This window comes from Gopherus flavomarginatus, chromosome 16, assembly GCF_025201925.1.
Source record: "Gopherus flavomarginatus isolate rGopFla2 chromosome 16, rGopFla2.mat.asm, whole genome shotgun sequence".
NCBI lineage: Eukaryota > Metazoa > Chordata > Testudines > Testudinidae > Gopherus > Gopherus flavomarginatus.
The window spans coordinates 24,181,859-24,202,284 of record NC_066632.1 but is presented as its reverse complement, the minus strand read 5'-3'; the positions used below and the strand labels follow the sequence as shown (position 1 = coordinate 24,202,284).

Sequence of the window (20,426 nt, the reverse complement as noted above, 5' to 3'; positions counted from 1 at the left end):
CTGGAGGGGGAGGCAGGTGGCCCCGGGTGCTGACCCACTTGGGTGACACCGCTGGGCCAAGCTCAGAGGAGTAGGTGGAGGGGCTCCACATGGGGGGCGGGGGCTGAAGGGAAACCTGTGGGGCAGGATGGAGCACCCAGGGGAGCGGCCATGGCAGATCGGAAGCCTGCCTGTGGAACAGCCATCCGTCCCCCTACACCCATTTCCGGATGGGTCTGTCCAGCCCACCAACGCGGCCCACCTAGCTAACCGTTAGTGTTCTCCTCTTATTGCTATGGTTGATCTGTATTACCGCAGCCAATGGACCGGGACCCTACTGTGCTAGGGGCTGTACATTATTTATTAGGTGTATTATAGCAGCTCCCAGGAGCCCCAGTCAGGGACCAGGACCCCACTCTGCCAGGCGCTGTGCACTACTAGGTGTATTATGGTAGCGACTCCCATTTTGCCAGGTGCTGTACGCTATTAGCTATGTTACGGTAATTGCTCCCATTGTGCCAGGCGCTGTACACTATTAGCTGTATTATGGTAATGGCTCCCATCGTGCCAGGCGCTGTACACTATTAGCTGTGTTACAGTAATGGCTCCCATTGTGCCAGGCGCTGTACACTATTAGCTGTGTTACAGTAATGGCTCCCATTGTGCCAGGTGCTGTATACTATTAGCTGTATTATGGTAATGGCTCCCTCGTGCCAGGTGCCTTACACTATTAGCTGTGTTATGGTAATGGTTCCCATTGTGCCAGGTGCTGTATACTATTAGCTGTATTATGGTAATGTCTCCCATGGTGCCAGGTGCTGTACAAACAGAACCTAATGAATCCTTACACCCGATGACGTGTTTTAAGTCTCTAAAGTGCTCACTGATCTGTCTGTCCCCATACACTTGCGTCCCTCTCTCCACCCCCATGCATGGTCCTCATCTTTGGCGCACCACTCGGGTAGGGCCTACCCACCCCTGCCTCAGATGCCCCGGCAGTGAGCTCCCCAACTCCCCCCACATGGGGCTTCCCTGAGATCAGAGCTGGGCAGGAAGGTTCAAATCCCTGCTCTGCCAGATGTGGAGCTAGAGACCTGGCTTCCAGTCTAGCTCAGGGCTGTGCAGCCGGGTCTCCCTCCTCCCGGGGCTAGAGCGCCGGCCTGAGGGCCGCTGAACGCTTCATACCCAGTGGAACCGCTGGGGCAGGACAGATTCTGACTGTGCAGCCAGATGTGGGAAGAGGCTGGTTCAAATCCCTTTGCCAAATCGGCTGGCATAGGGACATGAACCAGCCAGCCCTGCCTGAATCACAGGGGATTTGGGGGGGGGGGCAGAGGAATTGGAATGGGGGGGCAGAGGAATTGGAACTTGAGCAATTTTTAAGTGAGAGGAAACCTCTCCCTACAGTTCAGCGGCCTAAGGGGGGGGTGTGATTGACAGCACAGGGAGGGGGCCTCTCTCTATTCTGGGCTCAGGCACAGAACAGGAGGGGGTATAGGCACCCACCCACCCACCCACACAGCCTTTTCAGTTCCCCCGGCTCACCCAGCCTTCTCCACAGAGGCTGCCGGTGACAGGGGCTAATTAATGCTAATTGCACCTGAATATCCCCACTGATGGGGAGGGGCCATTAAAAATGATTCACATTCAGACCCAGCGAGCTCCATCACCCACCTCCCCCAACGCTTCCTTTCCAACGCTGGTTCCTGCCAATGGGCAGCCTCGCCCCCCACTCCGAGCTCACCCCCCTTGACTGTCAATCCTTGATGGGTGGGGGTGGGACTGGGGCTGAGGTAGATCTAACCCTGCCCTGCCCTTGTATGAGCAGTACCAGTGTCCCCCCCACACACACCCGCACAGTCATTGGGGGAAGCACCTGGGCAGAGGCCTAGCCGCTGAGGCCCTGTTATTAGTGGATCCAGGGACAGAATGAGGCCTTTTGTATTCCCGGTAATAACAACACACTCTGAAGTCACGGAATACCACCACCCTGCGATCGTTAGCTCATTGTTACAGATGGGGAAACTGAGGCACAGAGAGGGGAAGCGACTAACCCTGGGTTCACTGCAATGGCGCCAGCCCCAGCCAAGGCTCAGAGGGTGTTTCACAAAGGCGCAGTGTGCCATCCCCAATGTACCGGTAGAGAAACCGAGGCAGAGAACTCAAAGGCAACATCTGCAAATCTTGGGGGTGACGGGGTGCTAAAAGTCAGACCCCTTAAATTCACAGTTAGAGGCCTCAAAAGCAGCCGGCTGCTTAGGCACATGCGTGGCGTGATTCCCATTGCTGCATGGCCAAAGGAAACCACGGGGAGGGCAGGTGAGACGTCATGGGCCGGGGGTGACACCCCACTTGCCCCTTCTCAGCCTCCAATGTCACTGCAGCACCCTCCAGGGATCGGAGCCGCTGAGCCGAGACCTCGTCAATAGAAATCAAGAGCTCGCGGACCCCCTGGTATCCCCCTCGACAAATGCTGCCACCTGCCAACTCCCTCTCCAGCCCTGGAAGCAGAAGCAGAAGCACCCACTCCCACCTCTGGCTGGCTGGAAGACGCCCCCCTCCAGCCTCATTGGACATGGTGACCCCTTCCCCTGTGTGCCTAGTGCATCTCATTGTATCTAGGGTGTCCTAGCTGGGGCAGAACGTGGCTCGCTGGGAACATGCCACCCCAGTGCCGGGATCTCTGCACTACCTCTCCACTGAGCCTAAAGGCCAGCTGAGCCCCTCGTGACTGTGAAAGCTGAAAGTGCGGCCTAGTGGCCAGAGCTCCGGACCAGGACTGAAGAGATCTGGGCTCTGCCATTGGCCTGCTGGATGACTTTGGGCAAGTCATCTTTATGCCTCAGTTTCCCCAGCTGCCAAATGGGGCTACGGATCCTGGCTTCCTTTGCACAGCACTTGGAGAGCTACTGAGGACAAGTTAATTATTATTTTGAATCATCACCATGTTCCCATCTCATCTGGATGCTGAAACTTTCAGCCAACATTTGGGGGAGGGGAGAGCCCAAGGGAGAGCCAGAGCTGTCCGAGGACCCAGACCTGTGGAACTCTCCGCCACAAGAGATAAGGGACCTCAGACTTTGGCACGATCAGAGTTGAATACAAAACCCCAGCTTCCTTCCCGTATGATCCTCACGCAGAGCGAGCGCCCACGCACACCCCCATTGCTCTTATCTCCTGCAGGTTGGGAAGGAAATGAGAGACTGGTACCATTGTTCGTATTTTTACAGATTTGGGAGGCTCCCAGAGGAGCCACCATCTTCATTATGTTGCATTTACTGAGAAATCCACCCGTCTTCCCCTCCTGGCTTCCGGCAGTCAGAGATTTAGGGTTGTCCCAAGCATAGGGCAGTGTCCAGGGCCTGGAAAAACTCTCCCGTGGAGAGAGATTGAAAAGATCAGGGTTGCTTCCCTTGGGAGAGGCATAAGCGGGGACACGATAGAAAACTATAAAATATTGAGTGGTCCAGAGAAGGGGGATCAGGTGCTTCCATTCTCCTGGCCTTCTGGCACAAGGGCAAGGGGACGTTGGATGAAATTGAAAGGTGGCAAGCCAACAAAAGGAAACACTTTTGCAAGCAGGGTAATGAGCCTGTGGAACTTCCTGCCACATGATGTCAAAAAAAGGCCTGGACACTGACACGGATCCAGAATGGATTGCAAAGCGCTGTGCCGTCTTTACTATATTTCTCCTCACAACACCTCCTGCGAGGTAGGGATATTCATTATTCCCATTTCGCCAAAGGGGGAACCAAGGCACAGAGAGGCTAAGCGCCAGTCACCCTCTTCCTCTGATGCATCTAGTGCTGTGCCTTGGCCTAGAGGGATTGATCTCTGCGTTCCTACGGGCTTCATTTCCCACCCCGTGAGTTGCCCTCAAGTGCCCTGGGTTAAGTGGGGATCCAAAAGCCAAGGCCTAACAGGTGGATGAGACAAATGGGCCAGCAAAGAGAAATCCCGGCTCTGTTAGCACAGATCAACTGCGAGCTCGGTTCCTAGCCCCAGCCGGAGAGCATAATCAATGGCTCCATTACTCCGCCGGATCAGGAGAGAGAGAATAGAGGGCTGGAGAGAAAGCCGCCGAATACAGACCCCGATTCTTATTGAAAAGCCCGGTTTTAGCTAGAAACTAACATCCCCACCGCTGCTGCTTGATTCTGGATGCTTCCTCCCCCACCCCCCTGAGCCTACAAGAATAGATCTATAAAAGGATCCAATCCAATCTGGCTGCCTCTCTGAGTCAGAAAAGCTGACAACAAAATTTCCTAGATTTAAAAAAATATAAAAAAATCTGCATTTGGTTGTTATGGCAACAGAAGCCCTGAAAATGCAGCAAAAACAGCAGGCATAATTAACCTAAGTGGGGGGAAATCAGCGATCAGGGGAATGGTTAAAAAGCCCCTCAAGAAAGACATCTCAGGGCGGGGAGAGCAGGGAAATGAGCGAGTGGGTGTGGCGGAGAGAGGGGGGAGCAGCAGGCAAAGGCAAAACCAGGCGGCGTAGTGAGGCTGGATCCGGCACGCAGCCTCCGTTGGCTGCACTTGGACCGGTCCAGGTAGCCACACTGCCCCTGACTCTCCACATCCTGCCACGGAGACAAAGCCAGGGCCTGAGATGCTGGATGCAACATCCCTCTCTCTAGACCTGGGCTTTTGCTTGGCCCAGCTTTCTGCCCAGGGAGGGGGTGGATCCTGGCGTTGATCGGCACCTGCCGCTGGGCTGTGGTGTCGGTCGTGGAGCCGGCCCGCTTGGCGCTAGGTGCTGTACAAACACAAGCCAAAGAGCCACACCCTATCCTGAAGATCCTGCATTCGTTGCTTTAACGGAGGCATTGCTGCTCAAACCCCCTCTGTCAGCTCTCTCCAGGCCGCAGCGTGGCCCTTGTCTGGCACCCGGCCTGGCAGGGTACAGGGTGAGCTCCGTCTACCCCCTCCACCTGCCCCAGCCTCCTTCGTTTGCCCTGCCAGGCCCCCGCATGGCATTTCCTCCACCAGGCCCAATGGGCTGCAGAAGGACCCTGGCCCGACAAAGGCGGGACAGTTGGCATCAGCTGCAGATGCAGGGTGCAGTGCCCCTCACCCCTTCCCGGGGCAACAGGCCAGCAGGAGCTCAGGGCACGGGGCCAATGCTGGAAGTGGACTGGAAAAAGTGCATGGAGGGGGGTGGCTCCCAGCTTCTATAGAAATGAAAGTGACGCTACATCTGCCTGGGCCCCTGCCCCCATCAATTGACCCCCCCGCCCCCCAGTCTCATCTCTGCTCCTGCTTTAGCTCCAGGAGTTCATCACCCCCTCAACCAGGCCTGGGGGAGTGGGGGGGCTGCAGCCAGGTCCCCTTGCCCCCTTCCCAGCAGGTTATTGCAGGGGAGGGGAGGGGGGAGAAACAGAGGAGCTGCCCCATTGCTCACAGGAGGGGAGGGGGGAAGAGGGGGTGGAGTCACCCTGATCAGCTGGGCTCTTTCTGCTCCCCCTCCCCTCCTGTGACAACAGGGCTCCTGGTGGGGGCGGGGGAGCTCTGACTGGCTGCTTACACCCCAGGAGGGGGAGCAGTGGGGAAAACAGCCAATCAGAGGGGGTTATCCCCCCCCCCAGGCAAGGCTGCAGTGTGCACCCCGTCCCCAGAGACCCTGCTCCAGTGGTAGGGATTTTACTCGCTGGGTGTGTGACCTCCTGGGCTCTGTGCAGGGTGGGTGAGGCCAGGGCCATCTCACAGAGCCTCAGCCCCCTGCTTTCCCGGTGGGGGGGGGGGAGTATTAAGGGGCAAACAGCTGATCAGGGCAGCAGCCCAGGCAGGATCAAGCAGAGGACACTAGGACACGAGCTCTGTTGCCAACCCTCGAGCTCTAGCCCTGCGCAGCCCTCTCCACATGCAGCTTTGCCTGGGAGACCCTGCGCCCCCCTTCTGCACTCCCGAGAGGGCGCCCTGCACCTCCTGGAGCCCGTGGGAAGCAGAGCGTGACGCAGAGCAGCCTCGGGGTGGCTGTAATTGCCACTGAAACACAGGGAGTGCCAAGGTGGCCCAAAGCCCCATGCCATCTGCCCCTCCTTCCCCCCCCCGAGGTCATATAGCCCCATCTGTGACCTCAAAATCAGGTGCCATGGGGAGTGCTGTGATGATGTCACCAGCAGACGCCCTGGGATGCTCTCTGCTGGCCTTTTGGGCTGAATAATCCCCCGAGTTATTTAAGGCAAATCTAAATCTCGATCCTCCCACCCCCGCCATGTCCCCACCCGCACTGCTGTGCTATCACCATTGCTCCAGACGCAAACAGCCACTCCTCACTCAAAGCGGGAGTTATTCTCAGCCGCAGCCCCCCTGCATGGTACCTCTCTGCCACGTTAGCACTGAAACCCCCCTTAGGCCCTTGGGGCACGATTGAGGGAAACCGGCTCCCCTGTGCCTTGCGGTGGGGGGAGCACTCGCCCCTGTACCAAGTAGGATTGACAACTGTCCAATTGCACAAATCCAAACACCCTTGCCCCGCCCCTTCCCTGAGGCCCCGCCCCAGCCCCACCCCTTCTCCAAGGCCCCACCCCTGCTCACTCCATCCCCCCCTCTCTGTCACTTGCTCTCCCCCACCCTCACTCACTTTCACAGGGCTGGGGCAGGTAGTTGGGGTGAGGGGTGCAAGCTCTGGGAGGGAGCTTGGGTGCAGGAGGGGGCACAGGGCTGGGGCAGGAGATTGGGGTGCGGGAGGGGTGCGGGCTCTGGGAGGGAGTTTGGATGTTGGAGGGGGCTCAGGGTTGGGGCAGGAGATTGGGGTGAGGGAGGGGGTGAGGGGTGTGAGCTCTGGGATGGCATTTCGGTGCAGGGGGGTGTGTGGGATGCAGGATCTGGCCTGGAGGCTCCCGGTCGGCAGTGCTCCCAGAAGTAACCAGCATGTCCCTGTGGCCCCTGGCGGGAGGCAGGGGGCTCCGCGTACAGCCCACGCCCACAAGTGCCACCCCCACAGCTCCCATTGGCCAGGAACTGTGGCCAATGGGAGCTGCAGAGTCAGTGCTGGGGGCAGAGGCAGCGTGCAGAGTCCCTCGGGGCCGCAGGGACATGCCAGCTGCTTCTGGGAGCGGCGAGGGGCCAGGGCAGGCTGGGAACCTACCTTAGCCCTGCTGCACTGCCTGACTTTTAACGACCTCAAATCTCCCGGTTTGGCTTTAGTTGCCTCCGGGAGATAGGGCCTGATTCTGGGAGACTCCCGGCGACACCCTCGTGCTGAAGGTCCAGCCAGGGAGCATGGGGGTGTCGCTAATCCAGCCCCCCTGGTCCTGCAGGCTGGGCAATATGGCTGCTGGCTGCCCAGGGCCATGGCTGCCATCTTGGCAGACGCCCAGGCTACAGCCAGCTCAGGGGTTGTGGGGGCTCTCACAGACCCACGTGGATCAGAAGCACATCATGTGACACTGGCACATCTCCCTCGTTTCGTCCACCCCGGGAGCCACCAGGAAAGGCCTGGAGCCAGCTGCTCCAGGTCCCTCTGGCCAGGGTTGGTTTGCCAGCGTGGTGGGGAGCTGCCTCCACCCCAGGCGCGGTTCCTTTCCTGCAGAGAGCAGCTGATCCTCGAACTCGGTGCTGTTTGCTGTGGGGGCAGAAGAGGGTTTTTTTTTCCCCTTTGCAAAACGCTGCCTGTGAGTTCAGCCCGGGGGGATGGGGAAGGCGTCAGGCCCTGCGAGCTGAGGCCGCTGTGAAACTCCAGAGCAGGCCTAGCCCCCGGAGGTGCACGGCTAGCCGCTCACACACCCGCCAGCAGCATTATTCCACCCCGCCCAGCGTGGGGAACAAACTTGCCCACCTCCCGCTCCCGCAGCAGCTCTCCCTGTTACACACTAAACATTACCCCATTTTTTGAATTAAAGCACAAAGCCCCGGTCACACCTGCAACGCGTCCGCGCAGCAACCGCTGTGGCGTGAGCCGCCTCCCAGTGACTGGCACTGCGACTCCGCCACTCACACCTAGCGCCTGGTGCAGCAAGGGGCCCCCTGGGAGAGGCGCCAGCCTGGCACAGGCAGCCTCCTGGCACCTCCTGCCTGAGCCGCGAATGCTGGCGACAAGCCGTTACTACTGCGCAGGGCTCTGCCCGTTGCAGAGAACGTCCAGTTACCAGCCAGGGGTGCCAGGCACCCAAGGGTGCCGGGCATGCAGAGGAGGGGTTGGGGGAGAGTTGGCCCTGTGTGGGTCCCCTTCCCCCGTGCCCGCCTCTTCCCAGCCCTCCCTGACGCAGCCCCTGCCTGCCTGGCGATGGTGACTCAACCTGACCTTGGAGCCGAGCATGGAGGAGGCTCCAGAACTGACGTGCGGGTGCTGATGGGGCGGCTCTGGAGCTGCCAGCAGCTGGGTCAGCGCGTCACCCTGAGCTGCTGCCTGGGCAGGGCTGGGCCCGAAGCCCCTTCCCAGCTGCTGAGGCAGCAGGCAGGACCCTGGGGAGGGGGAATCTAGGGGGGAAGCCCAGAGGCACTAATCTCAGTCAGCAGCCTGCAGTGCCAGCTCTCATGGGGTTCTCCCAGCTGTGACGATGGGACCCCAGCGCCCGCCCCAGGGTGGCACCAGGTGGGGAACAAGCTCAGCACACGCTGGCATGAGATCACCCGGGATTCTCCATTCATCCCAATGGGTTGTGGGGAGTGAAGGGGGGGCAGCTTCATCCACTGTCCCACTGCCACCCCCACTAGCCCCACCAACACCCCACTTCCTCCTTCAGCACACCAGCCTCAACACCTCCACTGCTCTCCCACCGCTAGCCCCCCTCACCCACCTGCCCCCCATTCAGTCTGCCAGCCCCCACATCCCCATGCCTTGTACTCTGCTAACCCAGCCAAGCAGCAGAGCTGCGGCTCCCCCAGTGGGGGGTCCCCCCGGCAGGGCTGTAATAAGTTCAGCCGTAGGCAGCTTTCGGGGAGGCAGGGCCAGTTACCAGGGGGAAGTGGACACAAGACATTGGCTTCCTGGCAGGGTGTTTGCAGCAGAGGGGACCCTCCCAGGCCCAGCTGCTCCCTGCTGCCCCAGTCCCCGGAGAGGAGGGGGAGTCCCTCCTCCTCGCTACACCCCAAGGGCTGGGGGAGAATGGGGCATGGTGCCCCCAGATTCCTCAAAACCCATCCCCCTGTCCCGCTGCCTCCAAGGCCTGGGGAAGAGTGGGGCATGACCCCCCCCACCCTGATTCCACACCCCCCCACTGCCCTGAGTCCTGGCGTGATGGGGAGTGGCTGCGCCCACCCTGCACCCCTGCCCTGCCCAGCTGAAATGCAGGAAGCATGTGTCCGCTCCCCATGCAAACTGGGTTATGCCCCCTTCCCCAACGCTGCCCGGTGTGGCCCCACAGTGCCAGGGTGCTACAGCCCAGGCTCTGCCCTTGGGGGACGGGTGGGAGGGACCAGTGCCCCAGCTCACAGCAGCAGCCCGGCCGTGTGTGGTAAAGCACAGGGTGCCCTCACCCTCCAGGAGACTCTGGGGAGCCAGGAGCAGCCCCCCCACACTCGTGACAGAGCTGCTCGCATTGCCATGGCGACCCACCCACAGCGTGTGCTGCTGCTGAATCCCAGCTCGTTCCCCCAAACTGGAGCCTGTGCTGGGGGTGGGGGTGGGGGTGTGAGTTCACCCCCTGTCTCTAGCATGCCCCCATGCAGCCGGGACTGTGACCCGGGCATCCCGGGGCTGGGCTGCCCATGGAGATGCCCTCCCCATGGCACTGGGCATCTGCTGGAGCACCACAGTGTCAGAGGCAAGAAGCGCCCTCTGCCCGCTCCAGCCCACGGCCAAGCTCGAGGGAACCCAGGGTGCCCGTCCCTTCGGCTGGGTCGAGGCAGTTTCAACCCCTGGCCTGGGGTTCAGGGCCCGGCTCAGCAGAGAGGGGCAGGCCTGCGCCAGGCAGAGCGGGCAGCCACCCCGGCACTTGGAGAGAGCCTGGGACCCGACCGCGCCCACCGCGGGAAACAGGCTCCCTGAGCCTGGCCTGTGGCTCCCCTGCGCAGCCTTCCCAAAACCGCAGGCAGCACAGGCTGAGAGCCCGCCCTGAGCCCGGGGTCAACGCACACAGCGGCACGGCAGGATCTTTTGGCTGCAGCCTTGCGGCCCCTCCTGAGAGTTCAGCCCAGCTGGGTTTCCCCATCCTGTCTCCGCCAGGGGCCATGGCATGGGCCGGAGATCTGGGACACGGCGCATGGGGTGGGTGGCAGAACATGCCACAAAGAGCCGACTTCCCCGCAGGATGTCAGATGCCCCTCTGCTCGGGACATCGCAGCCGTTGTCGCTGTTGTGTCACCCAGCGCATGCCAGGCTTTCGGAAGCCACGGTCGGCAGGATGGAGGCAGAAGCTGAGTCTGGGGGATGGACCGGTCTGGAGCTCAGACCTCTGCCTGCCATCGGCTGCCTGTGGCTCGGGCTGGGGGGTGGTTACGTTTAGGGTCCGGGCAGGGGGCTAGGGCCCATCTATATGTAAGGGGACTCTGGTCCCCTTACTAACTCTCACTGGTGGGGGGGCAGTTGGCTAGGCCACAGTCCCGAAAGGGGAAGGGCCAATGGGAAATCAGGATCCTGAGACTGACAGTCCCCGGGGCAATGGGGAGAGGCTAATGCTCCAGGTCAGCCTGATTGACAGAGGCCAGGCTAATCAGGGAGTCAAGAGGCGGGGGGGTGGGGGGCCCTCCTCCAGAGCTGGAATTGCCTGTGTCAGTCAGCAGAGGGCAGAGCTAAGGAGAAAGGAGGGGCCCAAGCTGAGCTGGGGAGAAGAGCTGGGCCAGCCAGAGGGGCCAGAGAAGCAGCCCAGGGAGCAGGTCAGAGCTGGGAGCAGAGTCACAGAAGGAGCCCCGGGAGCAGACCTGTGCTCGGAGCAGAGCTGCAGCAACCAGAGCCAGAGGGGCCAGAGAAGCAGCCCAGGGAGCAGGTCAGAGCTGGGAGCAGAGTCACAGAAGGAGCCCCGGGAGCAGACCTGTGCTCGGAGCAGAGCTGCAGCAACCAGAGCCAGAGGGGCCAGAGAAGCAGCCCAGGAGCTGGAGACAGAGCAGCAGCCGTGCTGAGGCAGAGTGGAGCTGGAGTTGGAGTGGGAGCCATCCGGAGCTGGGTGCAGTGAGCAGCTGGGGGGAGCAAGGGGGGACCCTGGGCAGCGGGCCCAGTGCAGGGAGACGCCCCCAGCCAAGAGGCCTCGCAGGCCAGACTTGGAGGGGGATTGTAACCCTGATGGGGCGGAGGTGACACTGGGAAGAAGGGTCCTGCCACCTACAGCCAGAGGGTGTGTGGCCTCCGCCAGAGCAGGTATCTGGCCTGCAGCAGGGCCTGGGCAGGCCCTTGGGACTTGTGAGTAACAGAGTGAACTCCCCTGACATCCCAGAGATGCTGCTTGTGATGTCCCCGTGCCACAGAGCTGGGTGATGGGTTTTTCCTTTCACCTTTCCCATTTTTTCCTTATTTTTTTTAATTGGTTGCTGTTTAATAAATTATATTTGCTTTGAACTGTGTGTGATGATCAGTGGGTCAGGGAAGTGTCCAGTGCAGAGAGAGCCCCCGGAGTGGGGACACCCTAGCCCCTGCCCTGAGTGACCACGACAAGGGTCGAGCCCCCCGGGAATCCTGTGCCCAGCCTTGTTGGGGTTACGAGGACTCTGCCACACTGGAGAGCGGAAGGGGAGCCCTTAAGGTCAGGCAGGCTTCTGGGTAAAGGGACTGGAAGCTTACATCCTCTCACTAGCCCATTCCACCAGGGTCCTGTATAAGCCAGGAAAGTTCCCCACAATAGCGGGACCATTCCCCGGCTTACATACAGCAGGACTGGGCCCGGGGACCATCATCCCCCCAACTCTGGGGAAGGCTGCCGCAGCGCCGAGGTGCCAGTCTGAGCGGCCTGTCCTGCCTACTGTCGAGATTTGCTTTCCCTCCTCAGAGACGTCTCACTACCACAAAGCTCAGCACAGGGGATCGGCCCGGCCCAATCCACTCCCGGACGGGCTGGGTGGGTCTGGCATCGAGTCAGCCCTCCCATCAGCCATTTTCCAGCAGCCTCACTGCAGCGCAGCCCAGTGGCTAGAGCACTCATTAGCCCTGGGGGCGGGGTCTAATCTCAGCTCTACCACTGACTCTCTGGGTGCCCTTGGTCAAGTCACCACCCCTCCTACTCCTCGTCTGTGTCAGCTACACTCTCCTTGAGGCAGGGGCTGTGTCTGCTCTCACTAGGCCTCAGGGTAATACACAGCAGGATCTCCTCCATCGATGGTCCTGACAGCGAATGCCAAAGAGACAGGATGGATCATTGAGGGGTCACCTGCTGGTGCGCTCTCTCTCTCACTCACTCACTCACTCTCACACACACACACACACACACACACACACACAGAGAGAGCGAGAGCGAGAGCGAGCTGCTCTCTGGAACCAGCATGAGAACGGCTATCCAGGGTGAGCCCCGTATCTGGCAGCTGACGGTGACCGATGCCGGGTGCTTCGGAGGGAACGAACGGAGCGATCCATCCCATCGTCCAGTCCCAGCTCCTGGCCATCAGAGGCTGGGGCCTCCCAGGGTTGCACCCCTGACCAGCTTGGCTAACAGCCCTTGCTGCAGGTTTCTCTCACTGCTGGCTGGCGTGGGGGCCTTGCTTTCCCGTTTGGCACGTTTCAGGGAAGCAGAAGACGAATCGAGGCAGCCCACACAGTGGGGCCCGGGACGCTGCCAGGCAGCCGGCACTGCCGCTCCATCTGGCCAGCCCAGCGCACGTGACTGCGACAGGAAGATGCCCCCAGACAAGCCTGCTGCTCGCTTGCACTTGGATCCCCAACTGCGGCCAGTGGGCGCAGCCGGTTCCTCTCCGGTGCCCCTCCTGCATCACCTCTAGGGGGCAGCCTCGGGTACACGCTTCCCTCCGCAGCCCCTGCCCGCAAACTGTGGGCATCCGGACAGTGTCCCCATCACGGGCCTCCCTGCCCGGCCAGGGCGGTGAGTGGCATGTCCCAGGGGGGTAGATGGTTTGAGCGTCTAATCTCTCCCCACTCTGCCTCTCCCTCACCCAGGGTCGGGGTGGCGAGATGGCGGGGCCGGAGCTGCTGGCTCAGCAGAGAAAGCCGATGGCTGAGTGCATGGCATTTCCCTGCTGTGATGCCTGGGAAACCTCCCGGACCTGGCACGCTGGGCGGAGGGAAGCCAAACAAGCCGTGTTGTCTCTCTCCCTTAGTTACCTGCTGGGGTGGCGCCCGGCTGCTGGAATTCACCAGCTGCCCACAGCTGGCCTGAGTCAGCAGCGCTGCCAGTGCCCGAGGGCAGGGGGTGGAAACCAGGGCAGCGCCGAGACAGATGCATTCTCCGTCTCCGGCACTCTCCAGCTTGATTCCCTGTGCCCAGGGCACAGGCACCTGCCTTTCCAGAGGTGCCCAGCTGCACCGTGGCAACTGGACCTCCTCCCCATTGGCATAACAGCAGCACAGCGGGTTGCTTCGTGGGATTGGGCAGCCATTGTCGAAAGGAAAAGGGTGGGAGAGGCCAGGTCGACGGGGCCAGCAAGTGCCCGGGGCCAGCAGCGGGGAGGGCAGGGGGAGGCACAGGAGGTGCCAGCACAGGACAGGCAAAGCCGATGTCACGGCAGCTCCATGGGGGCTTGGCTGGCACTACACCCGGGCCCCAGATGCCACCTGGCGAGAGCAGCCCGGTGAGCTCTTGGGTCGGGTGGAAATGCCAGCCTGCGTGTCAGCCACCAGCCGGGCAGACAGCCGGGGGCGGCGCCTTCGAGATGCCAGTGGCAAGGGGCATTGCGAGGTTTCAGCGACAGGGCCCCTGCCCTGGGTCGGGGGGAATCTTGGACTTCATCTCCCTCCGACCCCCCCCCTCCAGGCCCGATCCCCCAGCCCCCCGGCCCATAACCCCGCTGGAGCAGCAGCCGCCGATGGGGACCAGCCCCTACATTGCTCCACTGCCCCCCTCACCCCAGAGCCAGCCCTCTGCTCTCCCCAAAACCAGTACTCCACTGGCCCCCGGCCTGGCCCTGCTCATCCCAGAGCCCCCCTCCCCCGACCCCAGCCAGCCCCTTGAATATAGATGCCCCTGATGCAACTGGTTGGCCACAGGGGTGGGTCCCAGCCCTTCACAAACACCCCCTCCCCTCGGTCCCTATAAAGGCACCGCACTGCGTGTGCCAAGCAGCACCGGCGCCCACGTCTCCTTTCTCGCCATGGCAACAGCTCCAGCACCCAGGATCCACCTCTGCATCAGAGCCAGGCGAACAGGAGCCACCCAAAGAGCCAGGCGCGAGCACCGAACCGGGCTCCGGCACCGGTGAGAGGCAGCCCCGTCCAGGATCCCCAGCAGGCGGCAGCAGTGGAGAATGAGGCGGTGCCACCGACCGCAGGAGTCAGGTGTCCCGTTGCACAGGAAAACCGCAGCGCTAAACGCCAGTGGCGGGGCCGGAAGGGCCTGGCGGGGGGCCATCCGGTGCTGAGCCCCAGGCAGCTGCTGCCTGGGACCCCGGGCTGTCCCTCCGCACAAGGCCGGGAGCGATGGTGCCCACAGGCCCCAACAGCCAAGGCGAGCACTGGGCACCATCGTTCTCAGATCTGTTGTCCCTGGCACCTGCCCCAGGCCCAGGCACTGTCCCGCCCAGCTGGAATGTGGCCATGGGATCAGCATCAGCCCGGCTCCCCCCAAGCCCAGTGCAAGTCTCCCCCCCCGCATCACGGCGCACCCCCCCACTACAGAATCAGCCCTCCCTCCCCAGCATGGTGCAGCTCTCTTCCCCCCCAGCATGGTGCACCCCCCCTCTGCTACAGAATCAGCCCCTACTCCCCAGCACGGTGCAGCTCTCCTCCCCCCCAGCATGGTGCACCCCCCGTCTGCTAGAGAATCAGCCCAGCCACCCCCAACCTCCCCGCACGGTGCAGCTCCTCTCCCCACCCCTCACAGTGCAACTCCCCCCCCACACACACACAGTGCAAATCCCCTCCCCACCCCGCACAGTGCAACTCCACCCCCCAGCACAGTGAAACTCACACACACACAGTGCAACTCCCCTCCCCCCTCAGCATGGTGCACCCCGTTACAGCATCAGCCCAGCCCCCCCACCGGCACAGTGCAGCCCCCCTCAGCACAGTGCACCCCCTCTACTACAGCATCAGCCCAGGCTCTCCCCCCAGCATGGTGCAGCTCTCCCTCTCCCCAGCACAGTGCAGCCCCCTCTGCTACAGCCTCAGCTCCCCCCCCCAGTCCCATACAAGGGGGAGCAGGCACCCCAGGAAACTCGGAGGCAAACTCCAGCCGGAAGGCGCACAGGGGCCTGTTACCACAGAAACCTCCCTGCTGCTCGGAGTGCGCGGCTGTCATCACCGGCTAATGGCTTAATGGGGCGGCACTAATGCTGCCAAGCAAGGAGCCGGCGAGTGGCGCGGGAGGGCAGCCAGCCACGTGGAGGCTGGGCTTTCAAATCCCCAAGGTGGCCAACCCCTGGCACGACTCGTGTGTGTGCGCATGTACACACATGCGTGCGAGCCTGCGTGCATACATGTGCGCGTGCACGGATGTGGGCTGGTTAAGAGGTGGGTGGCTACAGGCAAATGTGTGTGACGTGTGTGGATGCGTGTGGGTGTTTAATCCGAGGGTGCAGCTCTGTGTGTGTGTGTGTGCGTGTGCGCGCACGCGCGAACACAGGTGTGGTCGAACACCGGCGTGTGTCCAGTGTTGTGTGCTTGTCTGCGTTAACATACGGAGGGCTGCACACACGTTGGAGCGCGTGCCTGCACGCGGGTGTGAGCGAGTGCAGGTGTGACTGCACACAAGCATGTGTGTGCACACACACGTGTGCAAAGAGGAGGAGCCACTCCCTGCAGGAAGCTCTGTGCACAGGCCAGAGCGGAGGGAACTTTCCAGCTGTCAGGACCAGCTGTTTCCAATGTGAAAGGAACATCTCTGGATGGCCAAGCGTGGGACAGAGCTGGCGACCGGGAGCCCTGGGAAGTAGATGACCGTGGCAGCCAGCTGCTGCGGCGCCTGCTTGGGAGAAAGCTGGCAAGCTGCTGAGGGTCAGACGATGGCGCGTGCTCTCCCTGGGCATCAGGAAAGGATGCGCCTTTTGCTTGGCGGCTCTGGGGCACAGGGAGCGGGAAGTCCCCCGGCTGGCTGGCGTCCCCTGCTGCGCCAGCCACAGAGAAGGAATGCCAGCCATGGTGAGGGCCCTTACGAAACTGCGGCCAACTGTGGGTGGTGTTTCACCGTGTACACTGACCATTCACCCCTGACCTGGCTGCACCAAATGAAAGGGGCTAATGCCAAGCTGCTGAGATGGAGCCTGCTTCTCCAGGAGTGTGACCTGGAGGTGGTCCATGTGAGGGGGAGTGCCAATGTTACAGCTGATGCTTTATCACGGGGCGGGGACCCTGAACTTCCCCAGGTCACTGGCTAAGTGACCCTGCTCAGTTCAGACTCGAAGGAGGGAGAGATGTGACGAAGTGAGAGTGTGTGGGGAGGGTCTTGCTTTTTCCATGTTTTTCCAATGGTTTTCATGCAGAGGGGGTGGGACTCAGTTTCCCTGGGTGTTACTGGTTTAACCAGGTGAGGGGAGAGGGAGTTTGTTGCTACAGAGGACCAGCAATGGAACTTCGGACCCTGGCCGATGGCCTGGAGGATGGATACCCCAGTGACTGGTGACCTGGAGGCCCAGCTCAGGAGTCTCAGCCAGTTCCAGCCAGTGGGAGGACAATGGGCTGCGGGGAGAGGACCCCAGTGACCTGACCAGCCGGTTCCAGCCAGAGGACAGAAGAGGGGAGAGGAGGCCCAGGTGACCCTGCTTCCCTGGACAGAAAAGTCAATGGACAGAGGCAGGGGTTGGGGCCGTGCTATCAGATGCCTAGCTGGGAAGCAGGGGGGCTCTGGGCTGGAGAGAGGGAGCAGGCAGAGCCCACCTGGCTGCAGGGAGACTGGGATGTGTTGTGCTGGGGGAGGCCAGGCCTGAGGTCCTGAGAGTTTCTTGTGCTATGTTCAGACGCTCAATAAGCCCAGATGGGGCTGGGATTTGATGGCTGCTGCCAGGGTGGGCAGGGTGGCAGCGTCCCCTTCAGCCAACTAGGGAGCCCTGCCCTGGCCAGCCCTCCGGCATCTGCATCTAGAGCCCACCCTGCGTGCCTGGGACACCAGCCGGGGGCAGGTTGTTTGGAGCAGAGGAGGCCTGCATGAGGGACGCCTACCCCAGCTGCCCTCCCCCACCGATCGCAGGAGGCTCCAGAAACCCACAGGAAAGCAGCCTAACCGACGAATCTCTATGCCACCATGGGACTCTCTCCCTTCCCTTCCCCCTCCCCAGCCGTTTGCAGGGTCCCCTCTCTCTCTCTTTACACAGCAGCCAGAGCCACGAAAGGGAGGAGGGAAACCCAGTGTGCCTCTGCTAGCGCCAGCCTGGTCCCAACAGCATGGACCTGACGCTGCACGGAGCAAATTGCTTACTGTCTCCTCCAGCGCCAGCCTAACACTCATCCAGGGGGCCAGTTCCCAGCCGCCAGCCACTGTCTGGGCTTGCTCCGAATGCCCCCTGCATAGCCCTCGCCTGTCCAGACCTTCCCCGTCCCCTGCCACCCAAGCCGAGATGCCACCTCCTAAAGAGGGCTGCAGGGACTTGCCCTGAGAGCACAGGAGCCCTGCAGCTGCATGACACTGATGAGGGACATCCGGGGAAGAGCAACAGGGTGCTCTGCGCTCCATCCCCGGGGCCCCAGCTCTCTGCAAGCGGCCTGCTGTTGTGCATTTCGGTGCCTGGCCGGGATGAGCCATTTGGATGGCTTCCCACCAATGCCTCCCCAGACTCAGCGATCCAGCCGCCGCATGCCTTTGCCCCGGGAAAGCAGAGTCTCCTGTGGTCACCCCGCACGCTAGCCCCGATGTGGGTCAGAGGAGCCAGCCCAGCCACACACCTGCCGCTTACCTCGGACGATGCTCAGCGAGGCCTTGATGCTGTTCTTCAGTTGCTGGTCGTTCACCCGTTCCACTAGGCGGAAAACTTTGTTCAGATGCAGTTTGACCCCCTCGTGCCTCTTTGCCTCAACGCGGATGGCTGCAGACATCAACTGCTTCTGCACGTTCATGGTCCCAGGCCCCTCGCCCCGTCTGCTAATTCCTGGCAGGGCTACGTTTGGATCTTCTGCCCATGGCTCAGCCCCCAGGGCCCCCCGAGACCAAAACTCCCCAGATCCTCCTTAAAAATGAAAGGGGCCCCGGCCCATCCGGCTCGGTCTGTGGCTCTGTCTAGCTCCGTCTCCGCTGCACTTCCTGAGTCACGTGTCACCCAAACCAGCCGCGCTCAGCCTCTGCCGCCCTACCTGATTCTGACAACACGCACAGGGTGTCGCTCGGCGAGGGCCCAACGGCAGCAGGACTGGGGCCTGTGAAACACCCCGCAGGTTCCCAGGCGGAGCAGGGAACTCCCACAGCGGGTGGAGCAGCTCGTCAGGCTGCTTCGTTGCCAGTGTTTGGAACATTGGCTCTCCGCAACGTGTAATTATTTCATTCATCTCGGCAGCACCCAGATATGGCTACGCAGGGGCACACCCAGCTGAACACGCCTATCTCTGCACACACACCCCTCCATGCACACCTTGTGCATGCACCCATCCACCACACATGCATGTAGACATCCATCCAAACATGCCAGCCGCTCACTCAAACCCATCCATGCACACATGTCGCCGTGCACACAGGTGCACGCACCTGCCCATGCATGCATGCCAACACCCGTCCATCTAGACAAACAAGCCGTCCATGCACATACCTATGTGAACATCCATCCACACAAACATGCCCACCACACATGCACACACCATGCACCCACACAAACACGCTTTCCGTGCACCCTGCAGGCATGCATTCCACATGCACACATGCCCTCACCCACCTGTCCTTGCACACAGGCATCAGTCATCCACACACAAACACATACAGTCATCAATGTACACACATTCCATGCACACACATTCATCCACACACACCTAGCTAGCTAGCGATCCATAAACACCCCCTGCATGTACACAGGCACCCTAATGTAACTGTGCACCCACCCATGAACACACATACAGACTCATCAATGCACACGTGCACACACACACATGTGTATATGCATCCGCCCATGTGCAAACACATTGTACATCCCTAGCCATATACATATATCTCATCCACTCAGGTCCATCTCATCTCATCTATCTGTGCTATGCACCCCTTCTACCTATCTATCCAGGCCCACACGCCCCATCTCTCTAGCTCACTTATTTCCAGGGTGACCATCACTATAGAATTGCAGGGCCTTGCTAATTCCTAGATTCATAGTTTAATGCCAGAAGGGACCATTCGATCCTGGCGGCTGACATCCCGTGTACCACAGGCCATTACATTTCACCCAGTTATGCTTGCATTGGGCTCAGTAATTTTTGTCTGGCTGAACATCTCCCTTCCTGCCAGGCCTCCAGCCTTGAGCTGAAGGCAACATGCGATCGCAACTCCCCCGTTTTCCTTGGTGGTTTGTTCCAGTGCTTAATCGCCCTCACTGTTAAAAGTTGGGGCCTTATTTCTAACTGGTATTTGTCTGGCTTCAGTTCCAGCCATTGGTTCGCATCTTGCCTTTCTCTGCTAGGGCAAAGAGCCCTGCGGGACCCGGGGTTTTCTTCCCACGAAGGTACTTAGATGCTGTAATCCAGTCCCCTCGCAATCTCCTTTTTGACAAGTTCCTTGAGTCTCTCGCTGTCTGGCATTTTCTCTGGCTTGCCAATCGGTTTTGTGGCTCTCTTCTGCACCCGTGACAACTACCCAACATCCTTTTTAAAATGGGGACTCCAGACCCGGATGCCGGATTCCAGGACTGGTCTCACCAGTCCCATAGACTGAGCAAAATTACCTCCCACTTCCTGTTCTGTACTCCCGTTTAGCCCTTTCTGCCACGGCATTGCACTGGGCGCTCATGCTGAGTTGTTTATCCACGGTGACCCCTGCATTATAATTCTCAAGCCAGAAGTGGGGTGTCACAGAGTCCCCGGGCGCTGCTTAGGAACTGCTCCCCAAAAAGTCAGGCAGGACTCTGGGGAGCCTCCTCTCCCTTGGAGCAGACTGTCTCCAGGGCAAGCAGGTCACACGGCTTCACCTCCTGGGTCTGACCTTGGAGCATTCAGCATCCTCTGCCCCTCCGTGCGCTTCCCACAGCGAGTCTGCCCAGGCGGAAGCCAGAGGGTCCTGCACCCCGACTCCGCAGCCAGAAGTTACTCTTAGCCAGCCAGTAAAACAGAGATGACAGGAACACGGTCTGAAACAGAGCTTGTAGATACAGAGAACAAGATCCCTCAGACAGGTCCATTCTGGGGCCCAGCGAGCCAGACAACCTCATCTGCAGTCACTCCTCATCCCCAGCCAGCACCAAACTGAAACCCCCTCCAGCCCCTCCTTTCTGGCCTTTGTCTCTTTCCTGGGTCAGGAGGTCATCTGACCTCTTTGTTCTCCCACACCTTTAGCATCCCCTTGCAGG

General features: G+C 60.8%; 1 protein-coding gene across 2 annotated transcripts in view; it reads right to left on the bottom strand.

The window, feature by feature from the left end:
• AGAP2 (ArfGAP with GTPase domain, ankyrin repeat and PH domain 2) overlaps positions 1-18,166 on the bottom strand; it is a 60,337-nt gene extending 42,171 nt beyond the window's left edge. For both annotated transcript variants that reach the window (XM_050925277.1, XM_050925278.1), the window contains exon 1: positions 17,847-18,166. In XM_050925277.1, coding sequence (XP_050781234.1) covers positions 17,847-18,006 — 160 coding nt within the window. In that variant the 5' untranslated portion in view covers positions 18,007-18,166. The remainder of the gene's footprint in view (positions 1-17,846) is intronic.
• Between the last annotated feature and the right edge of the window lie 2,260 nt (positions 18,167-20,426).